Below are 19,220 nucleotides of genomic sequence, written 5' to 3'. Positions count from 1 at the left end.
CAGGCGTTCGAGAAAGTGGTTGGTGTCTTTGATGAAGGATGGGAGACTGCATGTAATGGGTTGAAGGTGTTGATCTACGTAGGCAGAGATACATTCTGTGGGGGTTTGGTAACCAGCTACAATGGGGCGGCCGGGATGATTGGGTTTGTGAATTTTAGGATGAAGGTAGAAGGTAGGGGTGCGGGGTGTCGGTGGGGTCAGGAGGTTGATGGAGTCAGGTGAAAGGTTTTGTAGGGGGCCTAAGGTTCTGAGGATTCCTTGAAGCTCTGCCTGGACATCAGGAATGGGATTACGTTGGCAAACTTTGTATGTGGTGTTGTCTGAAAGCTGACGCAGTCCCTCAGCCACATACTTCCGACGATCAAGTACCACAGACGTGGAACCCTTGTCCGCCGGAAGAATGACGATGGACCGGTCAGCCTTCAGATCACGGATAGCCTGGGCTTCAGCAGTGGTGATGTTGGGAGTAGGATTAAGGTTTTTTAAGAAGGATTGAGAGATCATTAGGGGTAGGATTAGGATCATTTTTCTTCGTGGCAAAGTGATACTTCCAGCATAGAGTACGAGTGTAGGACAGTAAATCTTTGACGAGGGCTGTTTGGTTAAATCTGGGAGTGGGGCTGAAGGTGAGGCCTTTGGATAGGACAGAGGTTTCTGATTGGGAGAGAGATTTGGAGGAAAGGTTAACTACTGAATTGGGGTGTTGTGGTTCCAGATTGTGTTGATTGGAATTTTGAGTTTTTGGAGGGAGTGGAGCTGGAAGTGGGAGATTGAGTAGATGGGAGAGACTGGGTTTGTGTGCAATGAGAGGTGGTTGAGGTTTGCTGGAAAGGTTGTGAAGGGTGAGTGAGTTGCCTTTCCGGAGGTGGGAAACCAGGATATTGGATAGTTTTTTAAGGTGGAGGGTGGCATGCTGTTCTAATTTGCGGTTGGCCTGTAGGAGGATGCTCTGAACAGCCGATGTGGACGTGGGAGAGGAAAGATTGAGGACTTTTATTAAGGATAGGAGTTGACGGGTGTGTTGATTGGCTGAGTGGATGTGTAGGTGAAGGATTAGGTGGGTTAGGGCAATGGATTGTTCAATTTGGAACTGGTATAGGGACTGATGGAAAGAAGGGTTGCAGCCAGAGATGGGAAATTTAAGTGTGAGGCCTTTGGGGGTGATGCCAAATGTCAGACAAGCCTGAGAAAATAAAATATGGGAGTGTAATCTGGCTAGGGCGAAGGCTTGTTTGCGAGGGAATGTAAATAAAACTTAATGGGGTCATTGTGGAGGTGTTGTGAGGGTGACATGGTACTAGAAGGTGGAAAGTGTAACATGGCTGAAATGAAAATGAAAATAAATATAAAAATATATGGGGAGAGATAAAGGTGAACTAGAAAGTAAATGAAGATCTGGTGTGAAAAAAGGCGAAAAAGTGTTGGTTAGAGCTGGGCTATGTTGATCCTGTGGTGAACTTGTGTAGGTAGATAACGATGTGCATAAAGGTTAGGGGGTTGTGTTGCCACCAAAACACGTTAAAGGGTGGAGAAATTCGGGAAAATTGCGAAAAAACTACGTGTAAATTTATTAAAAGGAGCGGTTTTGTGGTGGCAGATTATGAGAATGAGGCTAACAATTGTCTGACGAAGAAATAATGACGTTAAAACCTGTGGGAAGCGGCTCAAAATGATCAATGATGTGTGAAAAAACGGGAATGGAAATAAAGCGAAAGTTATTAGAACTAGCCGAAATGGTTGTTTTATAGGTGAAAGGAACTGTTTGTGAACTAGAAACGGTGGATTTTATAGCGGCGGTAGTGTTGAAAGCGGAAAAAAATTTTTTTGGTTATGGTTTGGAAGTCCTACAGGCCAACCACAAGTTAGAACAGCATTCCACCCTCCACCTCAAAAAATTATCCAATCTCCTGGTTTCCCACCTCCGGAAAGGCAACTCATTCACCCTTCACAAGCTTTCCAGCAAACCTCAACCTCCTCTCATTGCACACAAACCCAGTCTCTCCCATCTACTCAATCTCACACTTCCAGCTCCACTCCCTCCAAAACCACAAAATTCCAATCAACGCAATCTGGAACCACAACACCCCAATTCAGTAGTTAATCTTTCCTCCAAACCTCTCTCCCAATCCGAAACCTCTGTCCTATCCAAAGGCCTCACCTTCAGCCCCACTCCCAGATTTAACCAAACAGCCCTCGTCAAAGATTTACTGTCCTACACTTGTACTCTCTGCTGGAAATATCACTTTGCCACGAAGAAAAATGATCCTAATCCTACTCCTAATGATCCAACTCCCCAAGACACTATCCATATTGAACCCTGCCTGGAACAGTTCCGTCCTACGTTACAGTGGGACCCACCTCCTCTTCCTCAAAATCACCCTCTCCAAACTTTCCAGGAATTTCTGACTTCCAGCCTTGCTTCTCAATCCATCTTAAAAAACCTTAATCCTACTCCCAACATCACCACTGCTGAAGCCCAAGCTATCCGTGATCTGAAGGCTGACAGATCCATCGTCATTCTTCCGGCGGACAAGGGTTCCACGACCGTGGAACTTGATCGTCGGGAGTATGTGGCTGAGGGACTGTGTCAGCTTTCAGACAACACTACTTACAAAGTTTGCCAAGGTAATCCCATTCCTGATGTCCAGGCGGAGCTTCAAGGAATCCTCAGAACCTTAGGCCCACTACAAAACCTTTCACCTGACTCCATCAACCTCCTGACCCCACCGACACCCCGCACCCCTACCTTCTACCTTCTTCCTAAAATTCACAAACCCAATCATCCCGGCCGCCCCATTGTAGCTGGTTACCAAGCCCCCACAGAACGTATCTCTGCCTACGTAGATCAACACTTTCAACCCATTACATGCAGTCTCCCATCCTTCATCAAAGACACCAACCACTTTCTCGAACGCCTGGAATCCTTACCCAATGTATTACCCCCAGAAACTATCCTTGTAACCATTTATGCCACTTCCTTATACACAAATAATCCGCACGTCCAGGGCCTCGCTGCGATGGAGCACTTCCTTTCACGCCAATCACCTGCCACCCTACCTAAAACCTCTTTCCTCATTACCGTAGCCAGCTTCATCCTGGCCTACAACTTCTTCACTTTTGAAGACCAGACATACCAACAATTAAAGGGAACAGCCATGGGTACCAGGATGGCCCCCTCGTACGCCAACCTATTCATGGGTCGCTTAGAGGAAGCCTTCTTGGTTACCCAGGCCTGCCAACCCAAAGTTTGGTACAGATTTATTGATGACATCTTCATGATCTGGACTCACAGTGAAGAAGAACTCCAGAATTTCTTCTCCAACCTCAACTCCTTTGGTTCCATCAGATTCATCTGGTCCTACTCCAAATCCCATGCCACTTTCCTTGACGTTCGCCTCCATCTGTCAAATGGCCAGCTTCACACGTCCGTCCACATCAAACCCACTAACAAGTAACAGTACCTCCATTATGACAGCTGCCACCCATTCCACATCAAACGGTCCCTTCATTACAGCCTAGGTCTTCGTGGCAAACAAATCTGCTAGAGCCCGGAATCCCTGAAGCATTACACCAACAACCTGAAAACAGCTTTCGCATTCTGCAACTACCCTCCCGATCTGGTACAGAAGCAAATAACCAGAGCCACTTCCTCATCTCCTCAAACCCAGAACCTCCCACAGAAGAACCACAAAAGTGCCCCACTTGTGACAGGATACTTTCCGGGACTGGATCAGACTCTGAATGTGGCTCTCCAGCAGGGATACGACTTCCTCAAATCCTGCCCTGAAATGAGATCCATCCTTCATGAAATCCTCCCCAATCCACCAAGAGTGTCTTTCCGCCGTCCACCTAACCTTCATAACCTCTTAGTTCATCCCTATGAAATCCCCAAACCACCTTCCCTACCCTCTGGTTCCTACCCTTGTAACCGCCCCCAGTGTAAAACCTATCCCATGCACCCTCCCACCACCACCTACTCCAGTCCTGTAACCCGGAAGGTGTACACGATCAAAGGCAGAGCCACATGTGAAAGCACTCACGTGATTTACCAACTGACCTGCCTACACTGTGAAGCTTTCTATGTGGGAATAACCAGCAACAAACTGTCCATTCGCATGAATGGACACAGGCAGACAGTGTTTGTTGGTAATGAGGATCACCCTGTGGCTTAACATGGCTTGGTGCACGGCCAGCACATCTTGGCACAGTGTTACACCATCCGGGTTATCTGGATACTTCCCACTAACACCAACCTGTCAGAACTCCGGAGATGGGAACTTGCCCTTCAGCATATCCTTTCTTTTCGTTTTCCACCAGGCCTCAACCTCCGCTAATTTCAAGTTGCCGCCGCTCATACCTCACCTGTCTTTCAACAACATCTTTGCCTCTGTACTTCTGCCTCGACTGACATCTCTGCCGAAACTCTTTGCCTTTACAAATGTCTGCTTGTGTCTGTGTATGTGCAGTTGGAAATGGGTGTGTGTGCGAGTGTATACCTGTCCTTTTTCCCCCCTAAGGTAAGTCTTTCCGCTCCCAGGATTGGAATGACTCCTTACCCTCTCCCTTAAAGCCCACATCCTTTCATCTTTCCCTCTCCTTCCCTCTTTCCTGATGAAGCAACTGTTGGTTGCAAAAGCTTGAATTTTGTGTGTATGTTTGTGTTCGTTTGTGTGTCTATCGACCTGCCAGCGCTTTCGTTTGGTAAGTCACATCACCTTTGGTTCCTGCATCATGTATATGATAAAATGGTTGATAATAAATTTAATGTAATTGAACTGAATAGAGGAACACATTACTTCTGACCCCACTCTATCACAATTTACACAGACATTCTCTAACATGAGACATTTCATAGAGACATTAATCAGGAATTATGTTGTGCACTTTACTCTACATGTATAAATGTATCAATACATTTATCTCAAAACGTAACAACAACAGAGCATCACCATAAATAGTTCACATACAGTTATACTTACCACAAAGAACACTAATAGGTACAAGGGCAAGAACAGCTTGCTTTAAACCTTCTTTATCTAAGCGACCCATTTCATTTGCAATGTCTTCAATACAGGAAACCAGAGTGTGGCTGCCAGAGCGATAGCCACAAAATATAACTGCACAATCCTGTTTGTGAGGTTTAATAAATCCAACCTGAAAAAAGGGAAAAATTAAAATGTCATATCAAGCACTTCCTTGGTGTATGGATTACAAAAATATCAGTTATAAATAAATAGTGACTGAAATTCCACATTTCCACTTAAATATGAAACAATCATTTATTCACATAAACCCAGAATTAAATATTAAACTGCCAATGAGTACATATGGTGTCTACAATCGAAGTATTTAATTGCTCACAGTTTGGTCACAAATAGACAAAAATGACACTGCACTCCAGTCTATAACATATCAATACATACGCCCTGTTTCAAGATAGGAGTCTACCAAAAAGATAATATATTTCATGAAAGAAAATATGCTCTGTTTAAAATAGAAAACTACCAAAAAGATAATATCTTTCATGAAAGAAATGTTCAATTACACATGAATCAAAAGTAAAAGAATAACTGAAAAACTAGTACTTCAGAACATACCGGAAACAAATTGATGCAATTCTCAGAAATAAATATGGGGCTATATAAAAAGTGATAAACAATGACTGTCAGAATACTTTAATTTCCTCCTGGTAGACAGCACTTGTTCAAGTTAGTAGTTGGAGAGTGGTGTAGTAGTGTTCGCAGCTATGTTCATTTCCATCTCCATTAACTGAGAAGTTCATCTCATCTGCATACTGGGCATTTAACAGACAATCAGTAACATTTTACATTAATAATAGCCAACAAATCTATTTAAATATCTATGATTAACAATTTCACAACTACTTCAGTGGCACAAGCTGGTGTAAAATGTTGCTATTGTGACAAACTTAAACTTTTATTGAAATAGTTGCAAAAATTTGAGGAATTTAAATCTCATTACTGGAAATAAATTCCAAAATACTGACTTCCCACTCTCTCTTTTTATCTTGGATCACCCAGTACTCATGAGCTGTATGAGACAGCGAGCAATTAAGACAGTTAATACAATGATCTGGCATGAAATACCAACTGCAAAAGGAAAAATCCTTTTTTTTCAACACAATAGATCTGAAATGTTTTAACTAAAAGATGAAACAATGCATAATCCATACTGTTTTGTCTTCAGGGCCTAATAAAAGACTTACTTAAAGTAATCATAGGTGGTGAGCTAGTTTCCTCCTGTGAGCAAGTGGCCTTTTTAAGCCATCCTGTAGCTAGATAAACTTCTTTATGGGGGAAGATCCAATGACACTCATTTTACTACGTTTCTGAATTTTAAAGATGGATGATGAGAAAATCTGCAAAAACCTAGCAGTGAATATAAGTGAAGGATCAGCAGTAGATGTTACCTGCAACAACACTATTACCAATGCTTTTGTGGAGATACTTAACTACAGAGTAGTTTCATCAGCAAAATGTAGGAATGTAGAGTAAATAAAACATAACAAGTGGCAAATTTTAACTACAAAATTACAAAAAGGATAAATTGCTACTCACTACATGGAGGAGGCATTGCGTCACAGGCAACCACAATGGAAAGATTGCTAAGCATTTAACCATTCGGACAAGAAAGTCTTTCAGACATAGCTGGGCCACAGCGGCAGGAGACAGTGGCTAATGTGTGCTTTTTTTTGTCCACCTCTATGTGGTGAGTAGCAAACTATTCTTTTCATAATACTGCTGTTATTCCATTCTGGACTTTATGCTGTTTGAAGCCACATTTTTATACATATTTAGCTAAGGTTCAATTTATGTAGTGATGTCAAAAGGTTGTCTGATGAATTGAAGATCAGCATACTGACGCATCCAAATAATTTCAGGTTGCTGCTCACTGCATATCTTTTTTTGCTGCCGACTATCTTCTTAAGACTTAGTGTTAGCATCTATTATAAGTACTGAGATGTACAAGATGGCGCCCACTGAAAAATTCTGTGACACGATGCTTGTAAACAGCCAAAATTAAATAGTTCATCATGTAAAAACTGTCAGAAATGGGTTCTAAATGGAGTTCTATATGTGAAGTGCAAATTTTGGCTTCATGAAACGTGTGAGAAAATTTGCTTAAAATTTATTAGCGACAATATTCACTGGTCATGGTTTGACAGTTTGCAGGACAAAAACACAAAACTAGCTTCCACAGTGAGTTTGCAGGCAAAAATTATTAAAGTGCTTTGTAGTGACATTGAACTTTTAAAAGCAGAATTAACAGTGCATAAGCAAGGCATGAAACATGGCAAAAATGTTTTTCCCAAACAGCTGAGGTGATAGACATAAATAACAGCAAAAATGGACGGAATGATACAGTCATTATGTCAAACAATGAGGCTGATGCATCTTTGGAAGAAACTCATGTGAAAGTCTCAATACCTAAAAATGTGGACAAGTGTAACGTACAGTAAAAAGAATTCGAAATGTCTCAGTAATGAAAAACAGAGCAAAAAAATGAATTCCTTGTCATAGGCGACCTCTGTTGAAAAATGTGGTAGTGCAGGAATTAAGACCACCAGTTGAAGAAACAGGATAGTTCAGCAAAAGCATCTCAGAAGAATTATAAAAGAGGTGTCTTCATCTACATAGGTACAAATTTTCTTAGAAGTAACACTGAAGAAAAAATTACAAGTGAAATAAGAAATTTAATTTGATCTGCCAGTAACCTGTACAAAAGTCTAGAATTGTGGTGAGCAGAATTAACAACAAAAGATCAGTCAGTGACTGATATATAGACAGAATATATCATGAGCTATACGAAAACTGTAATGGTCTAAGAGTTGTGCCTACAAATCCGAAAACGGTTTTAAGTGATAAATGTTCTTCATTTAAATAGGTTAGTAAAAAGTTCACTGATACACAAAAAATTCTGAAAAATAGGAAGAACTTATAGGAAACGATGGGAATAAGAAACATATTTGGTAACAAAAATGGCAAGATTGAAACTGTACCTAAGAAAGAGTATGCTTGAGACCATAAATAGAAAAGAATATCCCTACATAATGCACTTGAATATAAACAGTCTAAGTACTGACTTTTCCAACAAAAGTCAGAAAGTGGACGAATTACAAATTATTGTTACTGAACATACAAATACCAAAGATATATGCCTCAAAGAATGTAGGCTTACATCTGACAATATCAAACTTCTTAGTAAAATTGAAAATTTCGAATAAGTCAACAGCTTTTGTAGATTTGAGAAGTCACATGGAGGCTCTTGAATACTTACTCATTCTGATATAAAATATGAAATGATTTTATTCATTTGAATGAAGAGAGTATATCTGAAAGCTGGTGTTATCGAGTTGAGGACCCTAACTGTCACAGAAGTTTCAATTTATAGAGAACCAGAAAAAGCTACAATTGAAGCTTTTCTGGTGAAATTTCACTGCCTGCTTGAAAACCTCGGGGGAGGGGGAGGGGGGGGGGGATCTGATAGCAATAGCTGCCGACTTCAATATTAATATCATAGTTGCAAGCAATGACATGTAAAAATTCACTGACTTAATGAAAAACTTTGGCTCCAAAGTAAACTTCATGTAAAACACTTGAGTAAATGCACAGTCATAGACCTGTACTGATAATATTCCAACTAATTATATATTGAAGATGTTTAAATTTCATAGATTTAGGAATCTCTGACCACTGTGCATTATTCATTGACCTACCAAAAATTAATAAAGAAATTTCATGTAACAAAAGGCATATGGAAAGGAACTTCAATGAAAAATTTCTGTTATATTTAGAAATATGTTCAGATAGGCTGAATTGCCTTACAACAGCTGTAGTTCGAGTAATAGTAACTTTAACATGTTTTTAAATAACCTCCTTGAAATGTTTAATGAAACTTTTCAACTTAGTACCACATGTGACAAAGTAACTAATAAACTTAAACGGTAAACTCAGTGTATAAAACTTTCTAGCGCCAGGAAGAGGAAACTCCACAATGAACTGAAATATAATTAAAACAGACTTTTACTGAGTAAGTTCATCTTTATAAAGCCATATTTAAAAAGACTGTGAAAGCAGCCAAACAAATGGCAAACAATAAGTTGATTGTGCAACATAAAAGTAAGATAAAACCAGTGTGGTCTGTTGTCAAATCAGAGTTAGGTGTTAAAGTTTGCAGTAATGAAGTATTTAGGATTAAAGTAGATGATAGCTTTACTTTACACCAGCTCAAATATCAGAGTGTTTAAATGAATTTTTCATAAATGTGGCAACATTATAAAAAGTAAAGTTGCCACTCACAATATAGCTGAGATGCTGAGTCGCAGACAGGCACAACAAAAAGACTGGGACAGTCTTTTTGTTGTGCCTATCTGTGACTCAGCATCTCCGCTATATGGCGAGTGGCAATTTTCCTTTTGATAATATTGTTACATTCCATCCTGGATTTTCCATTGTTTGACTTCATAAATGTGGCAAAGTCAGATGTTGATGCAGCAGAGTATCAGGGCAAAGTAAATCCCTTTAGACTGCACCAAAAAGCTGACTATCTTAAGGATTTTAAAAAGTCACAATAAAAGATGTAGAAAATGTTATATTATCATTCAAAAATAAAAACTCTGCTGCTGGGGATGGGATACCCACTAAAGCGATTAAAACAGTGTGTGACACAACAGCACCTCCCCTAACTAAAATATTCAACCAATCTTTTCACAGGGATGTTTTCCTGATGTTTTGAAGAAGGCCAAAGTCAGACCTCGGTTCAAGAAAGGGTGAAGGGAAGACATGGGAGACTATCATCCTACATCTAGTCAAAAGTGTTAGAAAAAGTAACTGCAAACTAGATCAAAAATTTTATTGTAAAAATGATATTATTAAAAGTAACCAATTTGGATTTTCTTCTTCTTCTGTAGTAGTCAATCCAAGGATTGGTCTGCAACACCTACAATGGCAGCTTGTCTCCATTCTGTGCGTCTTTCAGCTTTTCTCCTCATTTCTTTATAGGTGTTACATCCCACATCTTTCACAATTTGATCCATGTACCTCAGCTGTGGTCTTCCTCTTGGTCTTTTTCCCTTGACATATCCCTCTATGATTGTGTTCAGGAGTCCTTTATGTCTTAATAGATGGCCTGTAAATTGCACTCTTCTTTTAACAATGAAACTCCAGAAGCTTCTCTTCTCACCTGCTCTTTCCAGAACCACTTCGTTTGTGACCTTGTCGATACATTTGATTTTGAGCATGCATCTATAGCACCACATTTCAAAAGAATTTAGCTTCTGATCTTCCTCTGTCCCGAGAGTCCATGTTTCACACACATAGCATGCCACACTCCACACATATGATTTCAAAAATCTTTTCCTGATTTCAAGGCTGATGCTCTCAGATGTTAACATGTTTTTCTTCTTGTTAAAAGCAGCCTTTGCTTGAGCAATTCTACTTCTCACTTCTGCCTTGCTCGTTCCATCCCTGGTAATATTACTGCCCAGATAAGTAAATTTATCAACTTGTTCAAGCAGTTCATTGCCTACATGAACTTGGACTTTCACTTGATTTTTTTTGTTGCATACCATTACTTTTGTTTTTGCTCTATTAATTCTCATATTATATTCTTCCCCCATAAATTTCTCTATTCTATTCAGTAGGACTACAAGATCTTCTTCACCTTCAGCTAGGACAGCTATTTGGATTTTAACCAGGAAATGAATGCTCTGGATGCAGTGAATAACTGTATTGAAAAGATACACAAATTATTGGATCAGAGCAGTAAAGTTTCAGGTATCTTTTGTGACCTCATAAAAGCATTTGACTCTGTGAACCATGGCTTGCTTATCTACAAATTAGGCACATTGCGTTACGGACATTGCTCTGAACTGGCTCACATCATACAAACGCAACAGAAAACAAATGGTAACTATCACTTCTGATGCAGTGAATTATTACTCTAAATGGAGTACAGTGTCACAAGACATGCATCAAGGCTCTATTTTGGGGCCAATCCTGTTCCTATTCTATGTACATGACTTACCCATGAATATAAGTTCCCCATCAGTTCTGTTTGCAGACAATACTTCTGTTTTAATTGAAGATGGTAACACAGAAAAAATTCTAAGCTCCATCATAAGCAAATTGGATACCTTAGTAAACTAGTTCCAGTTGAATGGATTGAAACTGAACATTGCGAAAACCAATACGGTACATTTCAAAATGAAACATTCCAAATGTGTTGAAGTTAAAATACAACTTAACAATTAACTTAAAAAAGAAGTTGTCACAGGTGAATTCCTAGGACTAAATGTGGACAAGAACTTAAACTGGAATATCATATTGACTTCCTATCAAATAAACTATGCAGTTTTACATTTGCAATGCAAATACCAGCAAATTCCACTGACTTGAGTGCATGAAAAATTGCTTATCATAGTTATTTTTAATCTGTTATTAGATATGGTATAGTTTACTGGGGAAGTTCAAGTAGTGTATCTCAAATACTGAAACAGCCAAAGAAAACTGTCAAATACATGTGTACTGCACACCAAACGGTATCTTGCTGCTCATTATTTTGGAAACTACTAATCCTAACTGTTCCCTCGTTGGCGAAATTATAATCTTTTTACACAGCAAACAAAAGTTATTTGAGGAGATTCATTTTAACCATACATATAACATGAGAAACAAAAATAATTTTATGCTAACTATATACCAGCTGAAATTATAAGCATGGAATCTACAGTATATGGGGATGACAATATATAACAAATTGATAGGCAAAAACATATTTAATATGAAGAAAGAAACAAATTTTAAAAGCAAGGCTACAACAGATTCTGAGAGAGGACTGCTACAATTCAATAGAGGAATTCATAGAGGTTGAAAAGATAATTTGAGCAAGAGGTAATTAAGTGTTATATATATATATATATATTTTATATATATATATATATTTTATATATATATATATAATATATATATATAACAAAGATGGTGAGACTTACCAAACGAAAGCGCTGGCAGGTCGATAGACACACAAACAAACACAAACATACACACAAAATTCAAGCTTTCGCAACAAACGGTTGCTTCATCAGGAAAGAGGGAAGGAGAGGGAAAGACGAAAGGATGTGGGTTTTAAGGGAGAGGGTAAGGAGTCATTCCAATCCCGGGAGTGGAAAGAATTACCTTAGGGGGAAAAAAGGACAGGTATACACTCGCACACACACACATATCCATCGGCATATACACAGACACAAGCAGACATTTTCTTTGCCTCTGCACTTCCGCCTCGACTGACATCTCTGCCCAAACTCTTTGTCTTTAAATATGTCTGCTTGTGTCTGTATATGTGTGGATGGATATGTGTGTGTGTGTGTGTGAGTGTATACCTGTCCTTTTTTCCCCCTAAGGTAAGTCTTTCCGCTCCCGGGATTGGAATGACTCCTTACCCTCTCCCTTAAAACCCACATCCTTTCATCTTTCCCTCTCCTTCCCTCTTTCCTGACGAAGCAACCGTTGGTTGCGAAAGCTAGAATTTTGTCTGTATGTTTGTGTGTCTATCGACGTGCCACATATATATATATCTTTCTATCTTTCATTTTCATTTCAACCTCATGCTAAACTTTCCACCTTCTAATACCATGTCACCCTCACAACACCCCCACAACGACCCCATTAAGTTTTATTTACATTCCCTCCGCAAATATTCCTTCACCCTAGCCAGATTACGCTCGCATATTTTATTTTCTCAGGCTTGTCTGACATTTGGCATAACCCCCAAAGGCCTCACACTTAAAGTTCCCATCTCTGGCTGCAACCCTTCTTTCCATCAGTCCCTATACCAGTTCCAAATTGAACAATCCATTGCCCTCACCCACCTAATCCTTCACCTACACATCAACTCAGCCAATGAACACACCCGTCAACTCCTATCCTTAATAAAAGTCCTCAATCTTTCCTCTCCCACATCCACACCGGCTATTCAGAGCATCCTCCTACAGGCCAACCGGAAATTAGAACAGCATGCCACCCTTCACCTCAAAAAACTATCCAATCTCCTGGTTTCCCACCTCCAGAAAGGCAACTCACTCACCCTTCACAACCTTTCCAGCAAACCTCAACCACCTCTCATTGCACAGAAACCCAGTCTCTCCCATCTACTCAATCTCCCACTTCCAGCTCCACTCCCTCCAAAACCTCAAAATTCCAATCAACACAATCTGGTACCACAACACCTTAATTCAGTAGTTAACCTTTCCTCCAAACCTCTCTCCCAATCCAAAACCTCTGTCCTATCCAAAGGCCTCACCTTCAGCACCTCCCCGATTCAACCAAACAGCCCTCGTCAAAGATTTACTGTCCTACACTCGTACTCTCTGCTGGAAGTATCACTTTGCCACGAAGAAAAATGATCCTAATCCTACCCCTAATGATCCAACTCCCCAAGACACTATCCAAATTGAACCCTGCCTGGAACAGTTCCGTCCTCCGTCACAGCGGGACCCACCTCCTCTTCCTCAAAATCACCCTCTCCAAACCTTCCAGGAATTTCTGACTTCCAGCCTTGCCTCTCAATCCTTCTTAAAAAACCTTAATCCTACTCCCAACATCACCACTGCTGAAGCCCAGGCTATCCGTGATCTGAAGGCTGACCGGTCCATCGTCATTCTTCCGGCGGACAAGGGTTCCACGTCTGTGGTACTTGATCGTCGGAAGTATGTGGCTGAGGGACTGCGTCAGCTTTCAGACAACACCACATACAAAGTTTGCCAAGGTAATCCCATTCCTGATGTTCAGGCAGAGCTTCAAGGAATCCTCAGAACCTTAGGCCCCCTACAAAACCTTTCACCTGACTCCATCAACCTCCTGACCCCACCGACACCCCGCACCCCTACCTTCTACCTTCTTCCTAAAATTCACAAACCCAAACATCCTGGCCGCCCCATTGTAGCTGGTTACCAAGCCCCCACAGAACGTATCTCTGCCTACGTAGATCAACACTTTCAACCCATTACATGCAGTCTCCCATCCTTCATCAAAGACACCAACCACTTTCTCGAACGCCTGGAATCCTTACCCAATCCGTAACCCCCGGAAACCATCCTTGTAACCATTGATGCCACTTCCTTATACACAAATATCCCACACGTCCAGGGCCTCGCTGCGATGGAGCACTTCCTTTCACGCCGATCACCTGCCACCCTACCTAAAACCTCTTTCCTCATTACCTTAGCCAACTTCATCCTGGCCCACAACTTCTTCACTTTTGAAGACCAGACATACCAACAATTAAAGGGAACAGCCATGGGTACCAGGATGGCCCCTTCGTACGCCAACCTATTCATGGGTCGCTTAGAGGAAGCCTTCTTGGTTACCCAGGCCTGCCAACACAAAGTTTGGCACAGATTTATTGATGACATCTTCATGATCTGGACTCACAGTGAAGAAGAACTCCAGAATTTCCTCTCCAACCTCAACTCCTTTGGTTCCATCAGATTCACCTGGTCCTACTCCAAATCCCATGCCACTTTCCTTGATGTTGACCTTCACCTGTCCAATGGCCAGCTTCACACGTCCATCCACATCAAACCCACCAACAAGCAACAGTACCTCCATTACGACAGCTGCCACCCATTCCACATCAAACGGTTCCTTCCCTACAGCCTAGGTCTTTGTGGCAAATGAATCTGCTCCAGTCCGGAATCCCTGAAGCATTACACCAACAACCTGACAACAGCTTTCGCATCCCGCAACTACCCTCCCCACCTGGTACAGAAGCAAATAACCAGAGCCACTTCCTCATCCTCTCAAACGCAGAACCTTCCACAGAAGAACCACAAAAGTGCCTCCCCACTCCACCAAGAGTGTCTTTCTGCCGTCCACCTAACCTTCGTAACCTCTTAGTTCATCCCTATGAAATCCCCAAACCACCTTCCCTACCCTATGGCTCCTACCCTTGTAACCGCCCCGGTGTAAAACCTGTCCCATGCACCCTCCCACCACCACCTACTCCAGTCCTGTAACCCGGAAGGTGTACACAATCAAAGGCAGAGCCACGTGTGAAAGCACCCACGTGATCTACCAACTGACCTGCCTACACTGTGATGCATTCTATGTGGGAATGACCAGCAACAAACTGTCCATTCGCATGAATGGAGACAGGCAGACAGTGTTTGTTGGTAATGAGGATCACCCTGTGGCTAAACATGCCTTGGTGCACGGCCAGCACATCTTGTCGCAGTGTTACACCGTCCGGGTTATCTGGATACTTCCCACTAACACCAACCTATCCGAACTCCGGAGATGGGAACTTGCTCTTCAATATATCCTCTCTTCCCGTTATCCACCAGGACTCAATCTCCGCTAATTTAAAGTTGCCGCCACTCATACCTCACCTGTCATTCAACAACATCTTTGCCTCTACACTTCTTCCTCGACTGACATCTCTGCCCAAACTCCTTGTCTTTAAATATGTCTGCTTGTGTCTGTATATGTGTGGATGGATATGTGTGTGTGTGCGAGTGTATACCCGTCCTTTTTTCCCCCTAAGGTAAGTCTTTCTTCTCCCGGGATTGGAATGACTCCTTACCCTCTCCCTTAAAACCCACACCCTTTCGTCTTTCCCTCTCCTTCCCTCTTTCCTGACGAAGCAACCGTTGGTTGCGAAAGCTAGAATTTCGTGTGTATGTTTGTGTTTGTTTGTGTGTCTATTGACGTGCCAGCGCTTTCGTTTGGTAAGTAACATCAAGTCACATCATCTTTGTATACACACACACAAAATTCAAGCTTTCGCAACCAACGGTTGCTTCGTCAGGATAGAGCCCTCTCCTTCCCTCTTTCCTGACGAGGCAACCGTTGGTTGCGAAAGCTTGAATTTTGTGTGTATGTTTGTGTTTGTTTGTGTGTCTATTGACCTGCCAGCACTTTCGTTTGGTAAGTCACATCATCTTTGTTTTTAGATATATTTTTCCCACATGGAATGTTTCCCTCTATTATATATATAAAGATTGTATTATTATTACGATGCCGTTTGTTAATGTTAGCTGTTCTATGTTTATGGTGAAAGTTTACTGCAATTTGGATGTGTCTCCCATACCTGAATCAAATGATTTAGATTATGTATGTTATGAGACAAATAAACCACAATTCACAATATTTTCATTAGTTTTGTACATTCTAATGGTCTTTTACAAGCCAGCAAAAAACACTTTCAGTGCCTATTGCAGGTGTGCTGTGTCAGCTGACATCACCCATATTACAACTGCCTTGTAGCAAACGGACATGCATTAGCAGTAGCAACACAAACTGTAACCAAAGTCGCTGAACAATGATAATTAAAACCAACAGATATATTGTAATCCAACGTCATTTATTCAATACACGCTACCAGTTTCGAAGTAAAAAAGCATCATCTTCAGGTTCCAACTGCAATATGGCATAGAAACTGGTAGTATGGTTTGAATAAATGATGTTGGATTACAATACAGCTGCTAGTTTTACCCATCATTATTCAAGTACCATATTTACCCGATTATATGAGGTTTTTTTCCCCAATTTGCCATTTGAAAAATTTAGTGTTATCTTGTATTTGCGGATTAAAACTATGGCTGCTAAGATTAAAATTTTTACATTGTTTAATAGAGTCTGTAGGGATTGTCTTACATTCACAGGTGAAACTTTGGCTATTGAGGTCACATGCAGATTTATTTTGAAGAATTCAAAAGAGCAGGTCTGGGCAAATGAACTCGATTTTGAACAGGCTCAAGATTTTTCAATACACTGAATGGTTCAATAAAGTATTGATGTTGCTCAAACAATTACATGACATTTGATTCATATGGCGGTAGTGCAAGGCATACATGAGAAATTATAAACTTGTCAATACAACAATCTACGGCTCTGCTTAAAATTTGACAATTTTGTGACAGAAAGAAAATAGCATCAAATTCTAACATCTCACAAACTCTTGTTATATTTGAACAGGTTTGGAATAAAAGTTCTTATAGATGTATCAATACTGTGTAAAAACATTATGCTGCTTTTTAAGTTAAGGTAACATTTAAAAACGGTATGTTGTCCTTCAAAAAACGTTACTTACTGCTGAATTCAGATTAATATTTTATTTGATTATGAGAGTCTGTAAAGATTTACTAAGTGGGTTGTAAATGATAAATTCAATCACTGTTTTCATATTAGAATACCAGGTAAAAACACTGCCAGCTTTTAGTCAGCTTTAGAATATGATGCTGACATTCAGATGAAACAAGAAGGAAAATTTATCGAGGACAGGTCTAACAAATGAAATAAATCATACAAAACTAACTGTAATTATTGATGCGAGAATAAATTAGTGTCCTGTAATGGAGGTAGTACCAACAGATGTCAGTAGATAGCAGGACGAGCACAAGTTCGAAAATTGGATTGAATGGTGATTGCATGTCTTATTTGTGATTAGTTGCTGTTAATATGTGTTTTGTGCTGCAGTGTTGTCAATACTTATTGTAACACATGATGGAAGTAAGATGGGAGTAAAAGGGAGTGTGTCAGCTGCTGGTTCTATGCAGCCAATTAGAGATGTATTCAGACAAAAAATGCTGTTTTCTCAGGTCCCGCAGTAATCACAAACTCAGAAATCATGGGAGAAACAGCCTAATATTAGTGACAATGAAGATATAAATCTCACAACTGTGCTGTGAGAATAATGATGATTAAAAATTAAAAATAATGATACTACAGATGACGAAATAGTAAGTGAAAAATGTAGAAAAGAAAATGGTCTGCAAATTAATGCAAACCATTTGTTTTCATACATTTTATTTTCCCTTTTATAATCAAATGCAGACAATCAATAAGTGGCATAAATTTAGAATAACTTCTTAGGCTGATACTTTATGTCAATAAAACAGCTTGTAATTTTGATTAGTCAGAATACGTTAAAAACACACTTTTCTCAAGAAGCCTCTTGGAAAAGAATGGGTCATCTTAATAATCTAGGTTGTCTTGTACTCAGGTAAATTTGGTACCTCTTGTACAGATGCTGTCCCGCTGTCCTAGATGGATTACAAGAGAGCTGTAACCAAGGTGCTATTCATATGAGCCCAACCAACCAAGGACAAAGAGCCAGCAGCCACTGTAATCAGATGACTGTTGTACTATCCATGGAACTGATTTCTTGGTTCGGCAGCAGCTATGATATTGTACTTCACATGGATTTCATGAATAAACATCACTCTAAAGTTAGTCTGACATGGTGTGTGGTAGAGATGGACAGTACATCATTCTGTTTAGGTACCACTGCCACAAGGCACACTTCTGGGCGAGTGAACACCATCTAAAGTGTTCTAAGTGTTCTTAGAAACGACTTACGAGATACAATATTACAAGAAACAGGGAAAAAATAGTCTGGTTTTACATAGGAGCAGATTTGCCAGTCAGTAGTCTGTATGTAGTGTAATCAATAAGGGAGACTGTGGAACAGGATAAGGCACAATGGCTGCTGCAAGGTTCAAGTTTTTCTTCCTTCAGTAGGTCAGAAGGTCCAACTCATGATCAGTGAATCACTGAATTACAAGGTTTAACTAGACACTGCAAATTTTTGTGTTGTTGTGGGCAACCATAGAGTGATGTCATGTTGCGTGACACTACATCTCAAAATACTTGCGACGATAGAATTCATGTAACTATTTTGAAACAACCTGATCGTCCTTCAGATACAGTGTTACAGTTGACTGAGGATCACAACACTTAAGATATAATTGAGTGTGAGATGCAAATGTCAAACATTAAAGAACTGCACAGTGACAGTGTTAGTAATGCTGTAGGAGGTAAGCAATCCTGTGCTCATCCAGCCCGTGTGACACAGAGAGTGACATCAAGTACAGATATAAACAGTGCCACGCCAAACTGGCAGAATGCTGGTAGACAGAACAACACAGCAGAGTGTTGCCCAAAGTGCTTTAGTTGCCGTAAGTGTGCTCAGTGCCTAGGTCACAACACTATTTGTTATTTTTGCAACAAAAAAGGACAAGTTCAGCCAGTATGAATGAAAAAGCTACTTGGACAGAAAATTCCCAAGCAACATGCCACTAAAACAGTTCACAGCATTATTGTTGTCACGACACAGCCATCTACAGAACAGTGCGACCCAGCGGATGTAGTAAGTGTTGTGAAAGTTTGCTAAGAAAGATGTAAAATACCAACTGTACACTG

At 40.4% G+C, this 19,220-nt stretch overlaps 1 protein-coding gene across 5 annotated transcripts in view; it reads right to left on the bottom strand.

The window, feature by feature from the left end:
* Window positions 1–19,220, bottom strand: part of LOC126190657 (cap-specific mRNA (nucleoside-2'-O-)-methyltransferase 2) — a 306,338-nt gene that overhangs the window by 29,580 nt on the left and 257,538 nt on the right. For all 5 annotated transcript variants that reach the window (XM_049931092.1, XM_049931088.1, XM_049931090.1 and 2 more), the window contains one exon: window positions 4,980–5,154. In XM_049931092.1, the coding sequence (XP_049787049.1) occupies window positions 4,980–5,154 (175 nt within the window). The remainder of the gene's footprint in view (window positions 1–4,979; window positions 5,155–19,220) is intronic.

Source organism: Schistocerca cancellata, chromosome 6, assembly GCF_023864275.1.
Source record: "Schistocerca cancellata isolate TAMUIC-IGC-003103 chromosome 6, iqSchCanc2.1, whole genome shotgun sequence".
NCBI classification, from domain to species: domain Eukaryota; kingdom Metazoa; phylum Arthropoda; class Insecta; order Orthoptera; family Acrididae; genus Schistocerca; species Schistocerca cancellata.
Note: the sequence above shows the minus strand (reverse complement) of the source record. Positions and strands in the feature narration are given on the sequence as shown.